A 26,059-nucleotide genomic window follows, 5' to 3' on the forward strand; every position below is an offset into this window, starting at 1 on the left:
GTCTTCAGCAATAAGTCTCATCCAGTCAGTTGAAGGCCCTAAAAGGAGAAGTGATTTCAGCATTCAAAAAGAGAAATCCCATCTCTACTTCAGGCAGCCCGCATATCCTGGGAAACTCGTGAAGGACCTTCATCCAAGTCACTGGTCTTATAGCCTGCTCTATGGAATCAGGATTTGTGCATTCTCAGTTGCATGAGACAATTTTATAAAATCTCATACTATTTATAGATATAATAGAGACCATTATATCTCCTATTCTCAGTCAAAGTGGTTCAGATAGAGTCAACTCATTGCCCCTGACAATACATTTGACCCAAACTTGGCAAATGAGACCCAATGTTGCAACTTTTGCTGGAAATAGTGGGAAAGAAAAGCATTCTCTCTGCTGGACTTGAAGCTGAGAGATTGTAAACCTGGATCTACCAAAGCGACAAAATGGTGAGAGCCTTTCTGGGGGAAAAAAAAAGTTGATACAGAAAAAAGGAGAGTCAAGAAAGAGAAAGTCCTGTTGACATCATTTGAGCCTCTGAATTCAACAATGTCTCAAGTCAGTCTACCTTTTGATTTCACATAAACAAATACTTTTTTTTTTTCATTTTTTTTTACTTCAAAACACTTTGAGTTGAATACATGAAAAAAAAAAAAGAATTTCAAGGTACTAATCTAGAAGGTCCATGAGAACAGGGAAGAAGTCTATATTTTTCACTATTGTATTTCCCATTGCCTAGCCCAATGTGTGGCAAGTAGGGATCACCCAATAAATATCTATTGAATGCGTGAACAGAAGTATTCTAAGAAAAATCGATAGACCCAGTTTAGTAAAAATGCAACAAATGTTTTATAATCACTGAGAAAGCTAAAAAGTAACAATTCCTTTAAAAAATAATTATGTTCTGGTTCCAAAACTTCGAAAAACATTGTTTACAAATATTATCTTAAGTACAAAAATATTTGGATTAAATGGGCCTTTTTAAATCTCCATTTTTCCTTTTATTACACATAAAACCCTTTAATCTCTAGGATGATTCCTTTTTATTATGAAAGAAAAACCCCTCTTTCTAGTTATATTACCATCTTGGGACATTTATGAAACTAGGGCTAGAATTTATTGGCTAGCCCCTATGCAGTATATGAATAAAATGATGTGCCCCAAAACAGCTGATTAGGACTCACAATGCATTCTTTGAGATGGACACAATATGGTAAATTATGTTTTGGTTAATTACCAAATTATATTTTTACATCATCATCTAGATCCAACCACTTATTTGCAGGAAATAATGACTACAGAGGAGCATGTCAAACTATATCATGGGGTTACAATCAGCAATTATAGACAGTAGGAAGCTCTACAAAACAAACAACCTTGTTTTTTCGGCAAATAAACTGCAGGGGGTAAAATGAGAGATGGAAGGGGAACCTATAAAATGAAAGAGACTTAAAAGATATCAACCAGTTGCAATACGTAAACCATTTTGGATACTGATTTCAACAAACAAACTTTAAATATACGACGCATCCAAGACAATTAGAAATTTGAACACTTTCTGCGTATTTGATAATATTAAGGAATTGTATTTTTTAAGGTATGATAATGATATTGTGGTTATGTGAAAACAAAAAGTCCTTATGCTCTGATATACACTGAAAAATTTACAAATGAAATATGATGTCTGAATTTGCTTTAAAATAAATGGGGAAGGGGAAGAAGATATAGGTAAGAATGAGGCAGGCTTTATGATAGGTTGATGGCTGCTGGGGCTAGATGATGGATACATGGGTATTCATTATACTATTCTGTCCACATTTGTATATGTTTTAAATTATCCAAAATAGTAAGTCTAAAACTTTAAAAATAATTAAACAAAACAAAGAAAAAACATAATGTACCTAGTCATTATGAATCATTTGGACCATATTATCCAAATTAAAAATCAGGATACATGGGCTAACAGACTATTTGAATAGACCTACCCGAGTTTTCACAAGATACATGCTTCCAATATTTATAGCACTTAGAATAATCTGAACTCTGAATACTGAAGACTGAAGTTAATGATACAATGAAAAGATGAAGAAGAAGTTAGTCTCCCTTCTTGGTAGGTTTGACATTGGCACATGTTCTTTTGTCACCTCCCCCTGGCTTTCTTCAAATAATTTTAAAAATATTTATTTAGTGATTATTATATGCAGAGAGAAAGAAGAGTGAAATATAATTCCTGTGCCCCTATGAAGCTTACAATTGAGTAGATACCCCACACACACTGATGTTCTCTGATCTTTAATAACACCCCACTGCCACATTTCCATGTGCTTGTTTTTATCTAATACTTGCTTGTTTTGCTTCATACCTACCAAGAAAGACTTCTTACCATTTTTAAATTTTGGCTTGCTTTAGGTAATTCTTTAAAGGAAGTTTGTTTTTCAAACCAGTTTAAATAAGTTCAAACAATTATAAACAAGTAAGATCATTTAACCTTGCCAGTGGCTAGCAAGTTAGGCCTGACTTGGAGTATACTCCAGGAATTGAATATCCTAACTTGTGTATATTTGTCACAGCTTTTTCCCTTCTTCCTCAGATGAATTCACATATTCCCTAAATGCTTCAAGTTTCACTATCTCTACACCAACCCATGATTTGTAGTACCTGTGGGCATGCAAGTTGTATATTAGTGAAAGGTTCTTATCCTTTGTAAAGAAAGAGCCATTACTGGCATAGTTAAAATATTTCTAATGTAACCTAATTATTGTAAACATGATCTGAATATAATTTTTCCAAAAAAAATTTACAATGAAAATACAATGAACTAATCTAGAAAGAATCAGTTTTAATCAGCTACAGAACATAATCATACCTGCATGGTCCTTCTTTTAGTTAAGGTTACTTGAAAATTTTTCCATTCCCAACGTTGCTCTACCACATGTGCAAAAACAACATGTCCATTTCCACAGGCTCCAGCAATCTGAGTGCCATCAATCGACCATGCAATATTAAATATGCTGCCAGTGTTGGGCTTTTCTAAAGCGTATGACCACTGTGGAAGAAAGAACAAGATAAAATCTACTTACTGGAAAAACACTTCCAAACGAGTTTCCAATCGGGCATAAACACTTCATAGTTTTTAAATAGAAGAACATGTCTTTATTCTAGAATTAATAAAATATTTTCTTAATATGTACTGAAATGGAAGATTCAGATATAATTTTAGAGTGTACAGTAGAATAACATGATAAAACAATATATTAAATCAATCAAGAACTTCGAAAGACCACATCATTCAATTCACTTTATTACTATTACTAATACTGAATAGGTAAATACAAAGATGCTGTAGAAAAAACAAAGTCATCAATTCTTAAGGATATCTTTAGTCCCTATATTTAAATTTTTCTTATTCCCTTATTTCAAAAATGCCCTTAAAACTTGACACAGAAGAACACATAGTAAATGGACACAAGAGCACACAACAGGGGGGGGGGGTAGAAATAAATAAAAATAAAAATAAAATAAAAGAGGTGCATTAAAAAAAGAAAAAGAAACCACAGAAGACTTAGATAAATGCAAGGACATTCCATGTTCATGGAATGGAATGTTAAATATTGTTAGGATGTCAGTTCTACCCAAATTGATTTACAGATTCAATGCAATCCCAATAAGAGCCCCAAAATAGAAATAGAAAAGTCAATTATCAAATTTATTTGGAAGGGTAAGGGACACTGAATAGCCAAAAGTGTCTTTAAAAAGAAGAATGAAGTTGGAGGACTCTCACTTCCTGACTATAAAGCATATTATTTGGGAGTGGATATAATTCAAGCAGTTGAGCGCCTGCTTCCACCATGGGAGAGGTCCCAGGTTCCAGCTCCAGTACCTCCTAAAAGTAAAACAAACAACAAATGAAAAAACCAATTTGGGGGAGCTGATGTAGGTCAGTGGCTTCCCAAATACAAGGTCTCAGGTTTAATCTTTGGCCCCAGAACCTCAAAAAATAAAATAAAACAGAAATAAATAAATAATAAATAAAAAAATTTTTTAATGCAGACATATCTGAAAATTTACCATTATTCTATCCATTCTGTTCTCCCACAACAATTATAACCCTTACCATGTTATGTCATTATCTGTTTACATATCAATATTCTCAATAGAGCATGAACTACTTCTAGAGGACAGAGATGGATATAATTCTTTGAGTAGCCAGAGTACCACACAGAACTTAGCCCACATGAATATTTGTTAAATGGATAAATGAATAAAGGAATCTGCCTATGCCATTAGGCAAGCCTCCCTTCCCAGAGCTTAACCAAAATTTTAACCAAACTCTACTTTTAAAATAAAAATATTCAAGGAACAAATTAAAAGTCAAGGTTTAGAAATTTTAAAACTAGCCTTCTCAAAAATATCAACCAAACTGACTACATGGATGAATTCTACAAATGAACTAATTAAAATGCTGCCCTAATGTAAACCATTAAAAACCAAAATATTATCTTTGTACATAAAAAGACCCACTAAAATTCAACATTTATGGAACAGCTATATTATTTGTTAGTTATTAATTTTTAAAAGATTAAAAGAATATTCTAAAATAGAAATCTGATTTTGTATCTCTTGCCGAATATCTCAGGTTTGAACAAAAGGAAACACAGTTCTTTTACTCTATGGTTTCTATTTATGGCCTTATGGCTTCCAGCAAAGTTGGTTTTACAGCAAACTAGAAAACTCAATTCTAATTTTCTCATTGCCTTTCATTATAAATTCAGAAATTTATTCATACAAGAGAAAAATCTCTCAAAAGATTAAACAAAACAATTGGCAACATAGGTTAAAATGGTTTTGAAACAAATGTCCACCAAACTAGGTTGGTTGCCTCCCTCTTTCACCTTCATTTTCTAAGTCCTGGCCCTCACCAGCAATCCACGCAGTTACTGTGCTAGAGTCTTGGCAGCCAAGTTTATACTAGATACCCTCAACCCTCCTGGCCATAGCTGATTAGAACAGGGATGTGTACTTAACCTAAATGGGCCAATGACTCCTTCCCTGGGGGTATTTAAAAGTGGGACTCATATTCCTGTCTCAATCCATCTGTTCTCTGGAATAGAGGATATATATACTTGACTGCTTTTCAGCACGTGAACTGAGAAAAAAAACCAGGTTGATCTGCAGGGAAATAAAAGGACACTGATATGCTGACAGAAGGAGAGGCATAAGACACAAAAGGAACATTTTCTGTATTTTCCTAGCACTCCAGTTCTGGTTCCTGAGGCCTAGCACATCCTTGTCCTGGCTTCTAGAAGATAATTCCTGTATCTTTTGACCAATTTCCCCTTTTGTTGGAAGGGGTTGTGTTATCCTACATCCAACTATAATAACATGTAGAATAAGTTTGAAGTTACAGGATCAGCCATGCTTCTCAGGCACTGCTTGAGTTTTTCCCACTTCTGGCATGCCATGTCCTACATAACAATCTTACATTAAAACATAAACAAAGAAACAAGCAACACACTAATATAACTCAGGACAGGAAGCAAACTGGATGTCCAATGCCCACAGAAAAAGTTTCTCAGAACTGTGGAGCTAAAAGGAGAGAGGTGATCAATTAATCTAGTCCATTTATTTGGTACACGAGGAAGCTAAAGGGTCAGAGGCCTTTAACTATAAACTCACAAGTAAAGCCATGACTCCAGAGTGCTACAAATACACTAATGCTACTCTTACATTTAAGAGGGGGAAAAAGTGTTTTTTTGCGTGTGATACTAGGCAGCATAAAAGAGAGAACAACACTTAAGAATGCTTCTGAAAAATGTTTGCCTTATTAAAGGATGTTACATCCCTTTGAGTGAACAGACAAGATGTTTCCTCTGTAGTCTGGCAAATTGCTTTGGCATGCAGGTTACTTCCCAACCAGGAAATAAGATCCATTCAATCTAAAAAACATGACTTGACAAAAAACTTTTAACAGGACTTCCAAAATATCAACCTCTCCATTTTTTTTTTTTTTACTCTTCCTATATAAATATACTAGACTAAAAAGATCCTTGAAAGGATCTATGTTTAGCCAGGTACAATGAATTTAGTTCATAAAATTGTTTACTAATAAATTAGTTTTAAGTAGAGTAGAAGATAGAGATGAAATTTCTTACATTTCTTTTAAGTTGCACTAACTGATGTACAAAAAACAGTATTCTCTTTAATAAACCAGGAATTATTAAATTGCAGGACTGTCTTAAAATAAATTGTGGACTTCCAAGAAGATGGTGGACTAAAAAGACACAGGACTCTCTTCCCCTCTAGAAAAATAGCTAGAGGACAGGCTGAAACAGACTGGAAAAAGATCTTCTGGGGTTTAGGCCACCAGGCAACGGCTGGACACCGCCCAGGGGAGAAAGGAACAAAAGAGGGGAATTGTGACCACAGAATTGAGTTGAAACAGTGGCTGCTGCTGACGGCACCCTCCCCCACACTAAAGACACTTGAGAATGCTCAGGCCCTGGGCCTGCAGCTACAGACAAAGGGGGCTCCAGGGATCCATCACCCAAGGAAAGGGGAGAGACAGGGACACAGCCTAAGGCTGACTTAGCTTCTGACCCACAAATTTGGTCTGCTGTGTCCCACCAGCCCTTCCAGTCCAGACAGGGCCTTGCCATGGTTTGCCTTGGGAGCCAGGAAGGGGCTAAAGATGTACGACCCTCCCAGTCTCTTTCTCTATTAACCGAGACGACTGTGGAGGATACAGAGGGGAGTGGAAATATTTCTTACCCAGGAAAAAGGAAGGGGCTAGCCAAGAAGGCTGGAAAACTGTCTCTGAGAAGGCATGAATTACAAGGCTCTTAAGACTCCAGGCAGGAAGCTTTAAAACATTGATCCAGCCTGGGTTGCAACAAACACAGGCCACCCAGGCAATGAACCGAGAAGGCTGTCAAAGAGTGCCATCTGCTGGTAGATGGAGGAAGTGCACGTTAGAAAATTAAAAATAAGTAAGAGAAGTCTTTTTTCATGTGGTTAAAGCCTCCCTCCCTGAGGCCCTAGCAAGCAGGTCTGCAACCAATTACTGGGTCCAGAGCCCAGTTTGGAGTAACCAGAAGAAACAATCCTAACAATCCAGGTTGAGCCAAGAATCAAACAGCAGTGTAACAGTCTCCTGCCACTAAATCTCTATAAAAGAGAAAGAAATTGAGCATCTGAGTAAACTACATCCTAGTCAGATGCCTAGATATCAGCAAAAATACAAACCATACTAAGAAAATGGAAGACATGGCCCAAGAAAAGGAATGTATCAAAGCCCCAGAAGAGATGCAGGATTTGAGAGAACTAATTAGCGAGATGTGCATAAATATCCAAAATTAAATTAATGAGTTGAAGGGCAATATGGTTAAAGAGATAAATGAAGACAATGAATGACAGAGTACAAAGAAGAATTTGAAGTCCTGAAGGGAAAAGTAACAGAGCTCATAGGAATGAAAGACACAATAGGTGAGCTCAAAAACACATTAGAGGGAAGTGGATGTGGCTCAACTGATAAAGCTTCTGCCTACCATATGGGAGGACCCAGGTTCAATCCTGGGGCCCCCTGGTGAAAAAGAAGAGAAAGTATGCCCACGTGGCAAGCCAGTGCCCACGCAAGTGCCTGCGTGGTGAGCCAGGGCCCACATGAATGCCTGCATGGTGAGCTGGTGCCCCACACAAGTGAGTCATGCAGCAAGATGATGACGCATCACATTTTCACATGATGGAATATTGTGCAGCTGTAAGAAAAGATGAAGTCGTAAAGCATGACAACACGAATGAACCTAGTGAACATTATATTGAGCAAAACAAGTCATACAAGAAGGACAAATACTGTATGATTGTGTTACTACAAACCAAATACATTGTGCAACATACTATATGATTAAAGATTTTTTATATGCATCTAGTACATTTAATTGAGAAATGTATGTTTTTATTCAACAGTATTTTCTTTATTTTTGAATTCTTGTTTATTTTTTCAATTATTAAATGTACAAAATAAAGTTTAAAGAAAAAAAACAAAAAAATAAAGTGTCATGGACAATGAAAATTTACATATAGCAGTAAGTCCAGTGCTGCTGCAGATTATGAATCACAGCAATTATTTTAACTGAATGGACAAATGAATGAACAGAGGGGTATCTTTTTAGTATAATGACTAACTGAAAAAATATTCAGACAGAGAAAATGAGAATCACACAATAGCTCTTATACAAGCAATAGCACCACCTGCTGATAAACAAAACAAAGTCAGCTAATTAAAAATGTGACAAAAGGAAAGTTATATATACAGATCTTGTCCCTTGAGTTTCATTGTTTAATATAATATATTTCCTGGGGCCCAGTGACAACCTTGTTCTGGCTTCTGGTAGATATTCCTGTATCTTCTGGCCAATTCCCCTTTTTGCTTGAAGGGGTTGTGATACCTTGTATCCAACTATAACAACACGTAGAATGAATAAGTTTGAAGTTACAGGATCAGCCATGCTTCTTCAGCACTGCTTGAGTTTTTCTCACTTCTAGCATTCCATGTACACAGGGATGACTCTTCCTATATAACTCTATATAATCCCTAGTATAGGGTTATATATAATCCCTAACCACCTAATCTAAAATAATGCCATCTACCTTACCCAGCATTATTTTTTTATCTAGCACTTATTACCATCTAACATCTAAGTATTCATTTTGTTTGTTTATAGTCATTCATCTGTTAGAATAAAAACATTCAAGAGCAGGGAATTTATTTTGCTTACTGCTGTTTCTCTAACACTTAGGGCAGTGCCTGACACATAACAGGTTCTCAATAAATATTTGTGAAAGAAGTAATGAATTTGAAAATAAAAGGAACAAATGAATACCATTGGGGAAGCAGTCATCGTATGACCTGCTGCCCCTCTCTGGGCCTGCCCTAATCAGAGACCTGGATCCACAGCTTTCCCTTATTCAGAGGCTGGGCACTGAGCTCAGGCTCAACCCAGGTCCTTCTTTCTTATAGGGTGATCCTCCCCTATTCCAGTGGACAGTGAGCTTCTTGGTACCACTGAGGTGTGTGCGTCAAATGACACCTGGCCAACACCACTACTATATCTGTTCCTGGTTAGAAGGGAAGAGTCTTCCCTACAGCAAAATGAAAAGTGTGTGTGTCGTCCATTGCCCTGCTACAGCTGTCTGAAGGACCATGTGGCCATGGGGGACTAATATACATTACTGAAGCTCTGTCTTTTCTCTATATAAGTTAAGCATTGTTCTGACCAATGTTTGTGTGTGTTATCTTCATTGGTAACTGAGATACCATGGTACAATGGAGTGGGCAGAATTGTTTGGACTCCTACTCTTGGTGGCCAACATATCTTTGCCATCTTCCATGTGGTGGGCTTTCTCCCTTAATGGCATCCCAAAACTTTGGCTTGACAAATATTCAATTTCTTGAAGATATATCTAGGTGAAAAGTTTCAAGGCTCTTGACAGATTCCACCAAATGGTACTTGAGAAAAGTTGTACCAATTAAAGCTTCCATCCACACTACATGAAGAGACCCCTTTTCCTACAACAGTTTGATGGGCAGGAAATGGCAATGTATTGCGATTTTTATTTGCATAAATGATTATTAAAGAGACTGAACATATTTTGAGGTTCTGGGGCATTTGAACTTCTTTTATCCTTTGTTCCTTTTTATTCATGAACTTTTTAAAGACTTTTATTGCATCTATACAATTTATAACAGTCATAGAAAGGCTCACACAATATGAAATCATAAAAAGAATTAGGAAAATATCAATCAAATACACTATCAAACAACAATGGATATAGCTCTAGCCATGTAGGTAAAGATTAGGGTATACAATTTTACATGAGTGGCATCATAGAATACATATAACTTGCCTTTTTTTTTTTTAACTAAATAGCATATCATGGGTATCTTTTCAGATTACTAAAAGTAATTCTTCTTACCACTTTTTTTTTTTCTGTTCAGGAAGCCTTTTATTGTTGCTCCAAGTTTAGGAATTTTCATTGATGACAGAAAATCCCTTCTTGCCATTTTTAATGAGTTGAGGCATTCCATTTTAGGTATATAGAATAATAACCTAATTAGTTTCCTATTCACAAGCAATTTATTTTCAATTTTCACTATTATAAATAATGCTGTGCTAAAAACTGTTACACATGTCTTTCTGTACCTGTACAAGGATCTCTTTAGAATAAATTCCTGAAAGTAGGATTGCTAGTTAAGGGATATGTACATATAACGTATGCACTTATAATATGTATTTATAGGAAGTGGATTTGGCTCAACTGATAGAGCATCCACCTACCACATGGGAGGTCCAGGGTTCAAACCTAGGGCCTCCTGACCCATGTGATGAGCTGGCCCATGTGCAGTGCTGATGCGCACAAGGAATGCCGTGCCATGCAGGGGTGTCCCCCGCGTAGGGGAGCCCCACATGCAAGGAGTGCGCTCTGTAAGGAGAGCCACCCAGGAAAAAAAGTGCAGGCTGCCCAGGAGTGACACCGCACACACAGAGAGCTAATGCAGCAAGATGATGCAACAAAATGGGACACAGATTCCAAGTGGACACAGAAGAACACACAACAAATATACACAGAGAGCAGACAACTGAGGGGGGGAGAGGACAGGGAAGGGGAGAAAAATAAATACATAAAATAAATAAAGATCTTAAGAGATCTTGAGAATATCTTTAAAAAAAAAAAAAAGAATCCAACAGCACATCAAATTTCTTATACATCACAACCAAGTGGGATTTACTTCTGGTATGCAAGCATGTTCCAACATAAGAAAATCAATCAGTGTAATATACCACATTAACAAATTGAAGGAAAAACACCACATGATGATCTCAAATGATGCAGAAAAGGCATTCAACAAAATCCAGCATCCTTTTTTGATAAAAACACTTTTAAAGATAGGAATAGAAGGAAAATTCCTCGACATGATAAAAGGTATATATGAAAAACCCACCACCAACATCATAATCAATGAGGAAAGGTTGAAAGCTTTTCTTCTAAGATCAGGAACAAGATAAGGATGCCCAATATCACTTTTGTTATTCAACATGGTGGTAAAAATTCTAGCTGGAGGGAAGCAGATTCGGATCAAGCAGTTGGGCACCCACCTATCACAAGGGAGGTCCTGAGTTTGGTTCCTGGTACCTCTTAAAGAAGGTAAGCAAGACAGTGAGCTGATGCGAAGGGCTGGCACAGCTAGTGGACACAACAAGATAATGCAACAAGATGATGCAAGGAAGAGACACAAGGAAGTAACACAATGAGAGGCACAAGAAGCAGGGAGCAGAGATGGCTCAAGCGATTAGGCACTTCCCTCCCACATGGGATAGTCCCAGGTTTAGATCCCGGTGCCTCCTTAAAAAAAAAACAGAACATGAGTACACAATGAACAGACATAGAGAAGAGACAGCAAATGCAAACAACAAGGGGAGGGGTGTGCAAAAAATTAAAAAATTAAATAAATCTTTTAAAATGATAATAAATTTATTATTAAAAAATGATAATAAATTAGACTAGAAAAAAAAGGTATCCAAACAGGAAAAGAGGAAGACTCTCATTATTTGTGGATGACATGGTCCTATATTTAGAAAATTCTGAAATGTCTACAACAAAGCTGTTTGAGCTAATAAATGAGTTTAGCAAAATGACAGAATACAAGATCAACACATAAAAATTAGTAATGTTTCTGAACAATAATATAGAGCAATTTGGGGAGGAGATCAGGGGGAAAATTCCATTTAAAAGAGCAACAAAAAGACTTGAATACCTAGGAATCAATTTAACCAAAGAAGTACAGGACTTATTTGCAGAAAACTATAAAACAGTGCTTAAAGAAACCAATGAAGACCTAAACAAATGGAAAGACATACCATGTTCATGGACTGGAAGACTAAATATCATGAAGATGCCAATCCTAGTCAAACTGATTTATAGATTCAATGCAATACCAATCAAAATCCCAACAGCCTATTACAGAAATAGAAAATGCTATTACAAATTCATTTGGAAGGGAAAGTGCACCTGAATAGGCAAAAGAATTCTAAAAAAGAAGGGTAGTGTGGGAGGACTTTCACTGCCTGACCTTGAAACATATCAGAAAGCTTCAGTGGTCAAAACAGCATGGTACTGGCATAAAGATACACACATTGATGAATGGAATAGAATTGAAAATCTAGAAATAAATCTTCACCTCCATGGCCCATTATTTTTTTACAAACCTACCAAGTCCATGCTGATGGAACGAAACAGTCTCTTCAACAAATGGTGCTGGGAGAACTGGATATCTATAACCAAAAGAATGAAAGAGGACCCCTATGTTACTCTCTTACAAGAACCAACTCAAAATGGATCAAAGACCTAAATATAAAAACCAGGACCATAAAAATACTAGAAATAAATATAGGGAAATGTCTTAAATATCTTGTGGTAGGTGGTGGTTTCTTGGACCTTACACCCAAAGCACATGCAACAAAAGAAAAAATCAGATAAATGGGACCTCCTCAAAATTAAACAGTTGTGCACCACACAGGACTTTGTCAAGAAGGTGAAAAGGCAGCTGCCTCAATGGGAGAAAATATTTGGTAATCACACATCTGAAAAGGGTTTAATATCCATGATATATAAAGAGATGCTCTAACTTAACAATAAAAAGGCAAATCACAAGGGGATGAAAAATATTTGGAATTGAATGATGATGAAAATATATCAAGGTTTGTGAGAATCTATTAACACAGTCCTTATAGGGAAGTTGTATAGCTTTGAATTATGTATTAGAAAAGAGGAGAGAGCAGATATGGCTCAAGCAGTTGAGCACTGCCTGCTTCCCTGGTGGGAGCTCCTGTATTTGGTTCCCAGTGCCTCCTAAAAACAGAAAAACAAGCAATAACAAGCAAACAAATGAAAAAACCAACTGAGGGAAGCTGATATGGCTCAGTACTTGTGTACTGGCTTCCCACACACAAAGTCCCAGATTCAATCCCCAGCCCCTGGTACCTTAAAAAAAAAAAAAAAGAAATAAAATCAAAGACTCAAGAGTCTACCTAAAGCAGCTCACAAAAAAGAGCAAAGTGAATCCAAATAATTAGAAGGAAGGAAAAAATGAAGAGCAGAAATCAATGAAAAGGAAAATAGAGAAAATTAACAGAAGATATACATACTTTTTCCCTCTCGTGCTCACATAATCTAAATAACCATGTTTGCTGTAAATAAACTTTATGCCAAATTTCTAGAAAATTTAGAGAGCATGAAGCCCACAAAAGTGAGAATACTATTCAAATGTAGACTTATAGTTGAGTTTCATACTTACTAACCATGTAATCCTTGGTGTCACTTAAGTTCTTAACCTTCATTTTCCTCATTTGTAAAATAAAGACAGTAATAACTGAATAATTCATAATATAACAGAATTTCAGGGTGGGAAGAATTCTTAAGATCACCTGATTCAAGAATTCCATTATATGCAAATACAGCAGAGTATCTGAAGAGCTCTTAAGAAAACCATAGTCCCAGATGCCTTGGAGTTTCTAAATTAGTAGATCTGGGGTGGGACCTGGGAAACTGTTGTTTTTTTTAAAAAGGTCCCCAGTCAACTTGATTATCAATATTTGTAAATCACTTTGTTCAACCAACTCATTTTACAGATGAGGAAACCAAGACACACACAAGTTAAATGACTTGCCCATGCTTGTATACCTGGTGTATAAACTGGGATTTGAACCTGGGCCTTCTGACTCCCAGATGGTGTTTCCTTTACCCCAGCTCATCTATCATGAGGATTAAATGTGATAATACATGTGAAACAACTTTGCAAATTATAAACAGCGCCACAATAATAACTTAATATTATTAATTCCTGGTGTTTTCACTTTAAATCAAGTATGCCTTTATTGCAAAAGGTAGGGCAAAATATTTATTTAAACAGTTTTCCAGAATCTCACACAACAAGAAAAGAACACATTTGGAATGGCATTAGGAACAAACACAAGCATCAGTCACATCAAAATTATGTATGTAAAAAGAAAAGTTCATCAGTTGGGTCTCTCTATTCCCAATTATTGCCATTCCTTCTTCTCTCCTGGCTCTAGAGAACTAAAATTATTGGGTAAAATAATCAACAAAATAATCTGAAGAACAAATGCTAAATAATTATATTTTTGAAAGAAAGGTTTTTATAAAGCATGTTCATAATACATTTTGTGGTATTTTTATGTTCTGTGCCATGTATATATCTGTTAAGGCTCTGAGAATTAGCATTCTAAGACTGCTTTCAAAGCAAGATTCAGAAATAAAAGGAAAACAATATTTTAAGAGTTATTCATTTATAAGTAATGAACATAATCCTAACCTGTTCCAAATTGTGACAGCTGTCAGCCCATCACATCACACATCATATATTCAGAACTTCTGTGTTTTACTATGTACACACTGCTACTATCAAATAAGCTCCACCAATCTTTCACTATAGGTAGTAGCTAAACATGAAACTGATTTTGCAACTCTGCAGGATTAACAGCCAATAAATTAGACGTTAACTCAATGAACTTGACATACCTTATGTGAACTTAACTCTGCAGAGTTTCTGTAAATAAAACTTTTGATTTTCTTGTTTTAAAAGAGAATACTTTCATTAGTATCACCTATGTCTTATATTATTAAATATAAGGAATTTAAATATAATTTGATGTGCCTCTTTCTGTAATTTCATGTTATGCTGAAACGTTTTATGAAATATGAGAACTTTAGGAATAAAAGCTTAAAATTAATTAAAAGGCAAATATGTTCTTGAAACATTGAAGCAAATGATTGCTAGAGAAATTAAGTTTCACATGGTATTTTTTTTTCTATTTACTAGTATTTATTGCCCATCATTTATTAACTAGGAAGAGGGGAATGTAGGTAACATTTGATTAACTTATTTAAATTAACTTGATAGAAAATTAACTTAGGTAGAATTTTTATAAACTCCAAATTACAAAGTTATCTACATATTTTCTAAAATAGTTTTTAAAAATGAAACTAACTTGATCCTAATTAATTTATATAAGGTATTACATTTTAAAAATCATCTCAAATTAATCAATTTTCTAGGGAAGGGTAAAGGTAAACTTCCTGATATTTCTCAGATGAGTAATTTATGATGCAGCCATATTACATATAAAACAATGCAGATGTCTAAGCTGACACTAAGACATTCTTTTTCAAAAAAGTATTTTTGTTATACTAGTATACTGTAACTAATTAAGAATTAATAGTTTTTCTCTTTCCCCAGCTCTATGAAAATTTGGCTACTTACATTAAATATTGACTTAAAGAGTGGGACTTAACCAATTTTTGCTTTTTAAAGCAAAGAAAACCAGTTATAAGGTAAAATTTCCATGCTTATGAAAAATTTTTAGCAATGCACAATTATTCTAACCATGTACAAAATTTGTAATTTTCAGAATTAATAAAAGGTGTGTTTTACATAATCTAAAGCCTTTAAGAAATTTTTTAAACTAGAATACTTTATGTGTTTTACGGCATCAACTAGTGTCAAAATAGCTCAATATAATGAGCAATTTCAAATCCAAAAATAAAGTTCTACTATTGAACCAGGAGATTTTCCAGACTGGACAGAAAAATCTTTTACTCAGAAAATAAAGTGATTACCAGTGTAACCAACCAATATAGTCAAAAAAGTACTGTTAGTAGCTGCAAAGCAAGGTAAGTTTGATGGCTGAAAACACAACCAGATGGCAAATTTAACAGGACTACAATCCTTTTAATTCACTCTTATCAAGTTTTAAAATCAGCTTAGTGATGGACTATTTTTCTGGAAAAAAAAATTCCAATTTTTTTTTTTTAAATGGAAGGTATTCTTTTTTTCTTAAAGATTTTTTTTCTCTCTCACCGTCCCTGCCTCCCCCCCCCCCAGTTGTCTGCTCTCTGTGTCTATTTGCTGTGTGTTCTTCTGTGTCCACTTGTATTCTTGTCAGTGGCACCAGGAATTTGTGTAGCTTTTTTGTTGCGTCATCTTGCTGCGTCAGCTCTCCATGTGTGCAGTGCCACTCCTGGGCAGCCTGCACTTTTTTCGTGCAGGTTGGCTCTCCTTATAGGGCACACTCCTTGCACATGGGGCTCCCCTATGCAGGGGACACCTGTGTGGCACGGCACTCCTTGCGCACATCAGCACTGCATGTGGGCCAGCTCACCACGCAGGTAGAAGGCCCTAGGTTTGAACCTTGGACCTCCCATGTGGTAGGCAGACGCTCTATCAGTTGAGCCAAATCCGCGTCCCAAAAAATTCCAATTATATAATGGATTATCATCAAATTACATATTTGCATAGCAAAAAAAAATTCAAAACAAAACTGAAATCTATTATTAACAGCCTCCAAGTTTTCTGGAATTTTCCCCCTAACTAGAAACATTTCTTGAAAAATATGAAAAGAAAATGCTTACAAAAATAACATTTTTCTAGGCTTAATACTTAATCAGATATCCTGTTATTTCACCACCTTACATTTACTTTGAAGCTTACATTTAAATTGGTATCCTATTTCTATCAAGAAAGCCTAGATAAGAATATTCAGGGAAGCAGATGTGGCTCAAGCTGTTAGGCGCCTGTCTACCACATGGGAGATCCTGGGTTCAGTTCCCGGTGCCTTCTAAAGAAGGAAGACAGCAAGCTGACATGATGGGCTGGCATAGCGAGCTAACGCAATGAGATGATGCAATGACATGACACAACAAGGAGACACAATGAAGAAACATAACAAGAGACACAACAAGCAGGGAGTGGAGGTGGCTCAAGCAATTGGGCACCTCCCTCCCACATGGGGTCCCAGGTTTGGTTCCCAGTGCCTTCTGAAAAATAAAGATGAGCAGACACAGAGAGCACGCAACAAAAAAACACAGACACAGAGCAGAAAGCAAGGAGAAACAAGGGGAGGGGGGCAGAAATAAAAAATTAAATTATTCTTAAAAAAAGGGAATAAAAAGAATTTTTTAATAAAACCCAGGCCATAAGATACTCAAAATGGAAACCTGGATTACTGTTTTTAATTCTTCCCACTCTTATACCAAGGGTTTATCTCCTAAACCTGTCTACTTCTTACCATTCCCACTGCTACTCCCTAATATTCAGACCCAGCCTCATCTTTCTTTGCACTACCGCCAACAGGCTCCTAATTAGCCACCCTCCCTTTAATCTAGCTTCCATCTTATTCCTTTGGGAAGCATGGAGTATGCTTCCAAGGAAATGCAAAATCTAATAAAGTCAACCTAGGGAAAAATACAAACTACTACAGTCATGCTGAACTTTAATTTTTCTAATGGACTATATCCCAAACACAAAATTGTACTGACCTTGCACAAAAGCAACACATTCTCTTTTTTTTTGAGGCACCAGGGCTGGAATTGAAGCCGGGATCTTGTATATGAGAAGCCGCACTCAACCACTGAGCCACATCAGCTTACCTGAGTTGTCTTTTTCTTCATTTGTTTTTTTTTCAGGAGGCACTGTGACTTCCCATGTGAGAGGCAGGTACTCAACTACTTTTTGCAAGCCATATCTGCTCCTACACCATCTTCTTTTACAGTTTGATGCCTAAGAGGTTCCTTCTGCCAGCAATACTCTTCCTGCAACCTTGTCTGCATGAAAAAACACTTATTCTTCAATTCCTTGCCTTTGCATGCCCTGTCCTCTCTCCTACACCTCTGTTCTTTTGACACCAAAGCAATTATTCCAATAGAATATTATCATGTTACTACTCCACCTTAAAAATCATCCATGGCTTCCCTCTGTAACTTAAAGGTTTTCAAACTTCCTTTTCTTCTTCTTTTTTTTTTTTTTAGCTGTGAAACCCTTTGTCCAAAGGAAACCTTATACTGGTTGCTCTAGTAGAAAAAGAGATCAGTGTGGAGTTTCTCTGGTTGCAGGTGGAGGGGGGGGACAGGGGTTCAACCTCCTCCCCTCTTCTCCACTCCATAGGAACACCCCTGAAAGGGCTCGGCAGAAAATAATTACAAAACCACTGGTCTAAAGATTAAAATCTAGATTCTTTTATATGGCAAACACAGATCTCATCTGAGAATATCTTTTCTATATCATCTCCTGGAACTGTCCTATACAAAACATATAGAGTTTGCACAAAACATAATCTTTTACACTTTGATGGCACAAGAGATTCCATCTGCCTCAGAAGTTCTCCCCACAATCTTGACTGCTTGGAAAATTAATAATTCTTCAAGCTCTTACTTCAAACATTATTGTCTTTAGAAAATATTTCAAATCAATTTTCCATAGGCAGAGCAAGGCTCTGCCACAGCTCCACAGTGCTTGTGCAAACCTCCTGTCTAGCACTTATCACACTGTACTTTAGGTCTTAAAATCTGATTCTCTACTAGACTGTCAACAACTTGAGTGAAAGTCTTCACATCTTTTCCATACTTGCATCTCCAGTTCCTAGAACACTGTCGGATGAATAGTATGTATTTTATGTCTACTGAATGAAAGAACCATGTTTATCATATTAATTCCAAGTCTCCAAAATTTTTTATATATTTAAAAAATTTGTATTTATTTAGTCTATTCAGTTAAACAAGGTAAAAGCAAAGCCTTTTAAAATATATTTTTTCCAGAAGAGTTAACATTCTATAAAAGGTTTGGTGCTTAATAACGTAAATCTTTAATTCAGTTATTCAAATCAATTCACTGCCCCAAATTTCAACTTTAAAATGTTACAGGATTTCCATCAAAACTGGCACAAATTAAGGAACGTGGATGTGGCTCAAGCATTTGGGCACCTGCCTACTACATGGGATGTCCCAGATTCAGTTCCCAGTGCTGCCTAGAGAAGACGAGCAAGCAAGTAAGCTGACCCAATGGCCTGGCATGGCAAGCAGACACAACAAGATGATGCAATAAGGAGACAAGAAAGAGGAACACAATGAGAGACAAAACAAAGCAGGAAGCAGAGGTGGCTCAAGCAATTGAGCACCTCTCTCCCACTTGGGAGGTCCCTGGTTCGGTTCCCAGTGCCTCTCAAAGAGAAGACAAGCAGACACAGAAAGAGCAGAATGAGTGGACACAGAGAACAGACAGCAAGCACAAACAACAAGATGCTGGGGGGGAGGGGAGGGAGGGAATAAATAAAAAACAAAAATAAATCTTAAAAAAAATTGTTTAAAAAACGGCAAATTAAAATTATTATGCTTGGGGGAGTGGGTATAGCTCAGTGGCTAAACACCTGTTTTCCAGGTTCAATCCCCAGTACTTCCTTTTTAAAAATTAAAAGTAAAATTAAAAATAAAATTATTATACTTAAATTATTAATAAGTTATTAAGTATCTACTGTGTTATAAAGATAATAAATGAGGTATGGGATCTTATAAACTAGGGTGTCAAAAATATTATACACAAAACTAAATGGACAATAAAGAGCAGAATACATTGTGATAAGACTACATATGTTACAGACTTAAAATCATTGATTTCTTTAAAAATCAAAGGTAAAAGGTTCTTATGTGATAGGATGATCTATTCTAACAATTACGTTAAAAGTGAGGAAAGAGAGACCTAGATGTGACAACAATAGAACAATAGAGAAATGAACTTTAGATTGTCTTCTGAAGGCATCATGAAAGGAAGTCAAACATGACATGGGTCCTGAAGGATGAGCAGAACTCAGTAATTATAAGACAGAGTTGAGAGCATTCCATGAAAGGAAAACATGAGTGAGGATATTAGAAGCAGTGAAGATTCACGTACCAGTGTTCAGCCTGATTTGAGGACAACATTAGAGAGTTGTGGGGTAAAAGACTGAATTGTTATGACACCAGGTTTCAGAGGCGTTTTAAAGCCAGGCAGAGGACTTTATATCTTACGCAACAGAGAACAAGTATCAGAAAAACTTATTAGGTCATTTAAAAAGCTCTAAAAATTCTAAGTTAACGGTCTTACTTTCCATTTGAGAAAAATCAACCATATAACAACCCTGTTATTTCCTCATTGTTTGGCGTAGTGTAGGAATAGTCTTGCTCAAAGCCTTTTTGCCATGCAACGCTGCAGCTTCTGGAGTACTTCAATGGAACATCCAATTCCTCATGGACAATGAGTCAGTGCTGCTGGGCTTGGCTGCTTGTCTAAGTTCTAAACAGAATTTGTATAGAGGGCATTTTCTCTTGTGAGAAAAAATTTTAGATGTATTCAAATATGAATTCCTGACAAAGAGAAAGATATCCTTTTGCTTTAAAATGACTACTTCTAAATTTTACTATTAATTCCTTACCAAAAATATGCAAGAAAAATTTCTTTATGAAACATATTGACAGAAAAAAAAGTTTAAAACTGAGCTCTCCATATCGTTTGGGCATAAATTTTAATACTTTAACTACTTCACCATCCTTCACAATCATGCTCAAATTAAGTATTTCCAGAAATACAAATAGTAGAAAACACAGCATTCTTAAAGAGTTCACATGGTCCCATATATCTGGAACTGATCGAATCAGGGTATTAAAAAGACAAATCAGAAAGATTCAATCAAATACATTCACTGAAAATGCTTTTTAAAGATTGAGAACCATGTGTGTTGCTCATTATCACATTTATTACAGCACATCTGTGATTACTCACCACTATAACTTACCCCAGTTTTATCACACAAGCGTAGAGTATGAAATGATCCAACAGCAAATAATTCTCCATCTGGAGCCCAGGCAACCGAGGTAATAGGATGCTCATGAGGTTGTGAGTTGTACAGTGGGCGGCCATAACTATCCCACACCTACAAAAGCAAATTTTAAGAAATCTTTTAACAGTTAACATATTATTACAAACAAGTTTATCCTCCAATAAGGTATCAGATAAAGATTTGGTAATCATTGCTTCATAATAATAGCAATTAAATGTCTTTAATATAAGACAAAGAAAAAAGTTGTATCTCTTGAAAACTAAATATCTCAAAAAGAAAATATAACGTGATTTTTTCAGATTTTTCTGTATCTTTGATTAAACAAAAAATCTTCTCATTTTAAGTCATTTTAATTTCAATAACAGTTTAAATTTTGAAATGTTAACATGTCTAAGTTTTTTGTTTAGTTTTATCCCAGGAAGTGCTCTATTATCTTTCCCTAAAGTGTTTATTTCATTTGTATTTCCTCTAACTAAATAGCTTCATTAAATTTTATTCTTTCCCACAAATTATTTTGATCTGAAGCTAATCAATGCTTAGTAAACCAGTAGGGATGACTTTTAAAAATTTAAATGGATTGATTTAAATTGAGTTACCAAAACCAGAAGATTTATTTATGTTGCTACTTAATCAAGTTCTACTGGTCAATGAGATAGTCCTTATAGAGTCAGCACTTAAAATTATAAAATAACAACTTGCTAAATGATTAAGAGACATGGCTAAATGAGAGACTAAAAGAACATTTTTATATGCTAAATATTTTTCAACTAAATTCAACCAGGTGATAAATCCAAACATTACATACCTTATATTTACAGTCTTCACCAGCAGATAAAATAAGATCATTGACTGAGTTCCAATCCACTTTTAAAATAATGCCATCATGAGCCTTCCACTATTGAAAAAAAAAAAAAAGGTATTAATTATAATTGTAAGGGCACTAAAAAGTATTTTCTATAAGAAAAGTCACTCTGCTTTATTCTAATGATTCTTCTCTTGTCCTTTCCTCAGGGATTCCTATCTTCTTTTTATAGTCATTGGGAATACTTCATTTTCTCGTTTCATTTCTAATTTAAACTAATGAAAACCCTTAGCACTATGCCATCCACTATATAGCTTACTTTCTCATAAATTTCAGTAGCTGCCTTTATTCCTGATAGAAAATCACTTGTTGTTGAACTACTTCAAGCTTGACATTTGTGTGATAACATTGGAATGAATATGTTATGCATTCCAAAAATGTTAGTTGAATCTGAATCTTGTCTCCTTTGTGCAGTTGATACTATTATTGATATTGCCTTCATAGTTGTTTATGAATTCTCTTTTTTTGTCTAATTCCTACTATATTAATATCTTCTTTAGTACTTTCTTCATTCTTTTCTGCACATTCCCCTAACCTTCATTCTCTTAACCTTCTTGTGTTCTGGTTCACAAATGGACTACTTTGAGAACCTTTGCTGCATTTACCATGTAAGAAAAGGATGATGCTTTCATCCTGAAGTCACCCAGAAGTTGGCACTGTAGAAAGAAAGTAAGGTTATCTACTTGGTCTTAAATGCAATTCATGTGCCCATTTACTTATTAAAACAAATGTAATTAAAAGCTATGTTTCACAATGTTTAGGCAGAATAATATAGCTAAAAATTAACTTTCCTTGAAGACTATAAGGTACATTTTTAATGTATGATCCAATAAATTTCATATAAAGAGCAGCCAATTTTAAGGGCTCTCTCTATAGACGCTTCCCAACCTATCGGTTTCAAGTATAAAGAATAAAATATTAAATTAGGGTCAAATTAGTTCTAAAAATAAGCAATAATCCATAGCTTGTTTTACTTATACAAAAATATACATTTTCAAAAACAAATGTTTTGGTAATACATGTTAAAAAGCAGTAATTCTCACAATAAATTGTTAAGTTACTCCAATATCTTAAGATAAACTACAAGGACAAAGAAAATACACACACACTCACAATGGTTCTCAAGAATTTCACTTTAGAACTACAAAACTCATTTTTTGTTTACTCAAAAGTTACGTACAAAACCCAGTTCAAATTTTGCTTATACTGTAACTTAGGATGTCAATGTATTTATTACATATACAGTTATATATTACACATAATATATATATTACATATAATGCATAATGTTCAGTGATTTCTCAACTTTGTAAGATTATTATGAACAACCAGCTCCTCAAAGGGAGAACTATGTTCTGTTCCACCTTGAATTATCTCACACTCAGAATAGTGCCTGATATATAGTAAGTAAACACTATGTTTTTACTGAATGAATAAATAAGTAAAAGCCTCCTCACTTTAAAACCAAGTTTTGAGTCCCTAGAAGAATCTCTAGAGGGTCTTAAAGGACATGGGGGTATATACTTTTGAACAGCATTTCACAAGCAAAAAATAATTATGCATTCTCTTTGTGGAGACCCCAAATTTGAATATGTGGTTAAGCCCTAAGAGTTTTAGTTTAAGTTACTAATTATACTTTAACTCCTCTTTCACTCTAACTGAATTTTGGCAAAGGATATTTTTAATTCTCTCCACTACCTCCTAGCCTGAAGGTTCTAAAGAACTCCTAAACCATAATTTAATTCAGTAATGGTGAGACAGGCACCTTACTGAGTCTCATTTATACAAGCCTAATTACAGGTATCTGAACAAATTCACACAGCTATAGATTATAAACTAAAAGATTCAACTTGTCCGGTTTTTTGCTGTATAATTTCATAGCATATTTTCAGAGTATAAGCAATTGGTATAGAAGTCTTTGCCTAAAGGCAGTCAGAACTAGTCTTTCCCTGCTTCTATCCTGTGCCAAATTCTTTACCTTAGTTGCCTAAGGACAAGGACTTGTATCATCTACTTCTTTCATTGGTTCTCATAGTTCTGAGCAAAGTGTTCTGTATGCAGTAAAAATACACATGCATTTGACTATATACAAATACAGAGACACTATAATCTATACAGCTTATAAATATGGAACACCAAAGTCATTTGTATTTCCTTTCTCCCTAAATTTAATTTTTTAAAAAAGATTTATTTATTTATTTCTCTCCTCTTCCCCCTCATCCCAGTTATCTGTTCTCTGTGTCTATTTGCTGCGTCTTCTTTGTCCGCTTCTGTTGTTGTCAGCGGCACAGGAATCTGTGTTTCTTTTTGTTGTGTCATCTTGTGTCAGCTCTCCGTGTGTGCGGCACCATTCCTGGGCAGGCTGCACTTTCTTTTGCACTGGGCAGCTCTCCTAACGGGGCGCACTCCTTGCGCATGGGTTTCCCCTACACGGGGGACACCCCTGCATGGCACAGCGCTCCTTGCGTGCATCAGCACTGCGCATGGGCCAGCTCCATACGGGTCAAGGAGGCCCGGGGTTTGAACCACGGACCTCCCACGTAGTAGGCAGACGCCCTAACCACTGGGCCAAGTCCGCCGCTCCTAAATCTAAATTTATTCAACTGTTATACCTAATGCTTCTTCTTAAAATATTTTTATGCCTGCTATAGACTGTCAATCTCCACCACCAAATTCCTGACCCAGGACCTAGTTAATCCATATTTTTAAATCTGGCCTCCCTGGCCTTTAAGGTATGACTAAAAGTTAGAGATGACATAATAACATAATGACATCAATAATAACAACTTCTCTATATTGAGAACTTATTGCATGCCAGGCACTATTCTACATACTTTGCAATTTAACTCATTTAATCTTTATAACAATCCTATCAAATAAGTATTAGCATTAACAAGAGATAGGGAAGCTGAGATGAGGAGCAAAAATATTTCATAAATTGGCTAAGGTCATACACAGGTAAGTGAGTATTTGACCCCAGGTGAAAAACTCCAAAGCCTATGTTCTTATTACTACATTCTTAATACTGTGTCATTATCCAAATGTGAGGGAAATGATTCTACCTTTTAGCACTGGAATCAAACATCAAAATCTTGGCCATATGCTTAAAGGTTTTCATTTCATTTGTCCTACTCTGATCTGTCTTAACCACCACCATTGTATTGCTCGCTTTTATATGATCCTGTTTGACCCTTTCACATTTTTTGAATAATCATTTTTCCTGATCTCTGGGCTTAGAAAAAACCTTCTCTCCTCTTCAAGATTCAGCTCATAGCTGAAATCTTCTTCCTTCCTGAGTAGTACAAAACCAAATGTGAGCTAACACTTATTAAGATAAATATTCTCTATATAATCAGTAAAACTATATACACTTAATTTGCTAAAATTTTACAAAATCCCTCCACTCTAAAAATACTAAAAAAAAAAAATGCTGAGCTTTTAGAGAGAGCTCAGTGCATGAACAGATAATGACTATGGTGACAACGATAAAAAACAAAGTCTAAGCAAGTTCTAAAAGTTTTATGATTTAGTCCTGTCTTGTCTCAACTCTATCATTTGAGGATCTTTCTTCTAAATTTAAAGATGCCTGGTTGTGCCAAATCATGTGGCAATTCTGTAATTGAAAACACATTTATGATTTGCTAATATAATGTGAGCTGGAATAAGGGGGAAGCGAACCTTGTTCAAAACATAACCATATAGTCCCCTTTCTGTAAAGAAGCTGATAAAACCACCTATTTAAAGGTCTCAGACTATAAAAAGACCACCCAGAAAATAGGAACTCCTAAGAAAGCACCTGCTCACATAGTGGGCAGATCCTAATAACAATTTGCAAATATCTGAGAAGTACCTGTAAAACTTTAGCATTTGGTTGAAGAGGTTTAATGATCAGTTGTTTGCCTGCTGTGTAAAGGACCTTTTCTGAATCAGGGCCCCATGCTACTGAATACACTGGTGTTCCTATAAAAAGGAAAAGGGAAAAAAAGACTGGTAAATATTATTATGCCTTATAAAAGGGAGATTGTTTGAATGAACAAAAAATAGTTAGAAAACAATTTGGGGTATCATTTTATCTCTTCCTTATTCAATGGCCCTTTCAAACCAGAGTATAGACTTCTATTGATAAACACCAGGTTAGTATTGGCATTGAAAATCTACTACTAGCAAAGGATAAAGTACATTTTTATTTATTTTGATCGTGCTGAGAAATTGTTTTTAGAAATTCCAGATAGTATGCTGACATAAATTAAATAAATTAAATTTACATTTTAAGATGTAAAGAGAAATCAGAAAACTCAAGGTTTATCATTTCCCATCAACATGCATCAGGCTTTAAACTGACTAAAAGTGTAAGTTGACTCAAATTTTCTTTGTAAAATAAATATGGCATACTCATCATATAGATTAATTCCCATCCTGATGTTCCAACAGGCAGCAGAATTTCCCTTCACCTTTTGCTTAAGCAGTAGTCCAATGGAAAGAAATCAT

General features: G+C 35.5%; 1 protein-coding gene across 3 annotated transcripts in view; it reads right to left on the reverse strand.

Moving 5' to 3' along the window:
• Positions 1-26,059, reverse strand: part of IFT80 (intraflagellar transport 80) — a 163,454-nt gene that overhangs the window by 80,898 nt on the left and 56,497 nt on the right. For 2 of the 3 annotated variants that reach the window (XM_071214590.1, XM_071214591.1), the window contains exons 6-9: positions 25,422-25,531; positions 21,515-21,604; positions 20,665-20,802; positions 2,856-3,035 (exon numbers count right to left, since the gene is read on the reverse strand). In XM_071214590.1, coding sequence (XP_071070691.1) covers positions 2,856-3,035; positions 20,665-20,802; positions 21,515-21,604; positions 25,422-25,531 — 518 coding nt within the window. Of the gene's footprint in view, positions 1-2,855; positions 3,036-20,664; positions 20,803-21,514; positions 21,605-22,176; positions 22,228-25,421; positions 25,532-26,059 lie in introns of all 3 variants that reach the window. The other variant, XM_071214589.1, reaches the window with a different exon arrangement.

The sequence above is a fragment of the Dasypus novemcinctus genome, chromosome 4, assembly GCF_030445035.2.
Source record: "Dasypus novemcinctus isolate mDasNov1 chromosome 4, mDasNov1.1.hap2, whole genome shotgun sequence".
Lineage (NCBI taxonomy): Eukaryota > Metazoa > Chordata > Mammalia > Cingulata > Dasypodidae > Dasypus > Dasypus novemcinctus.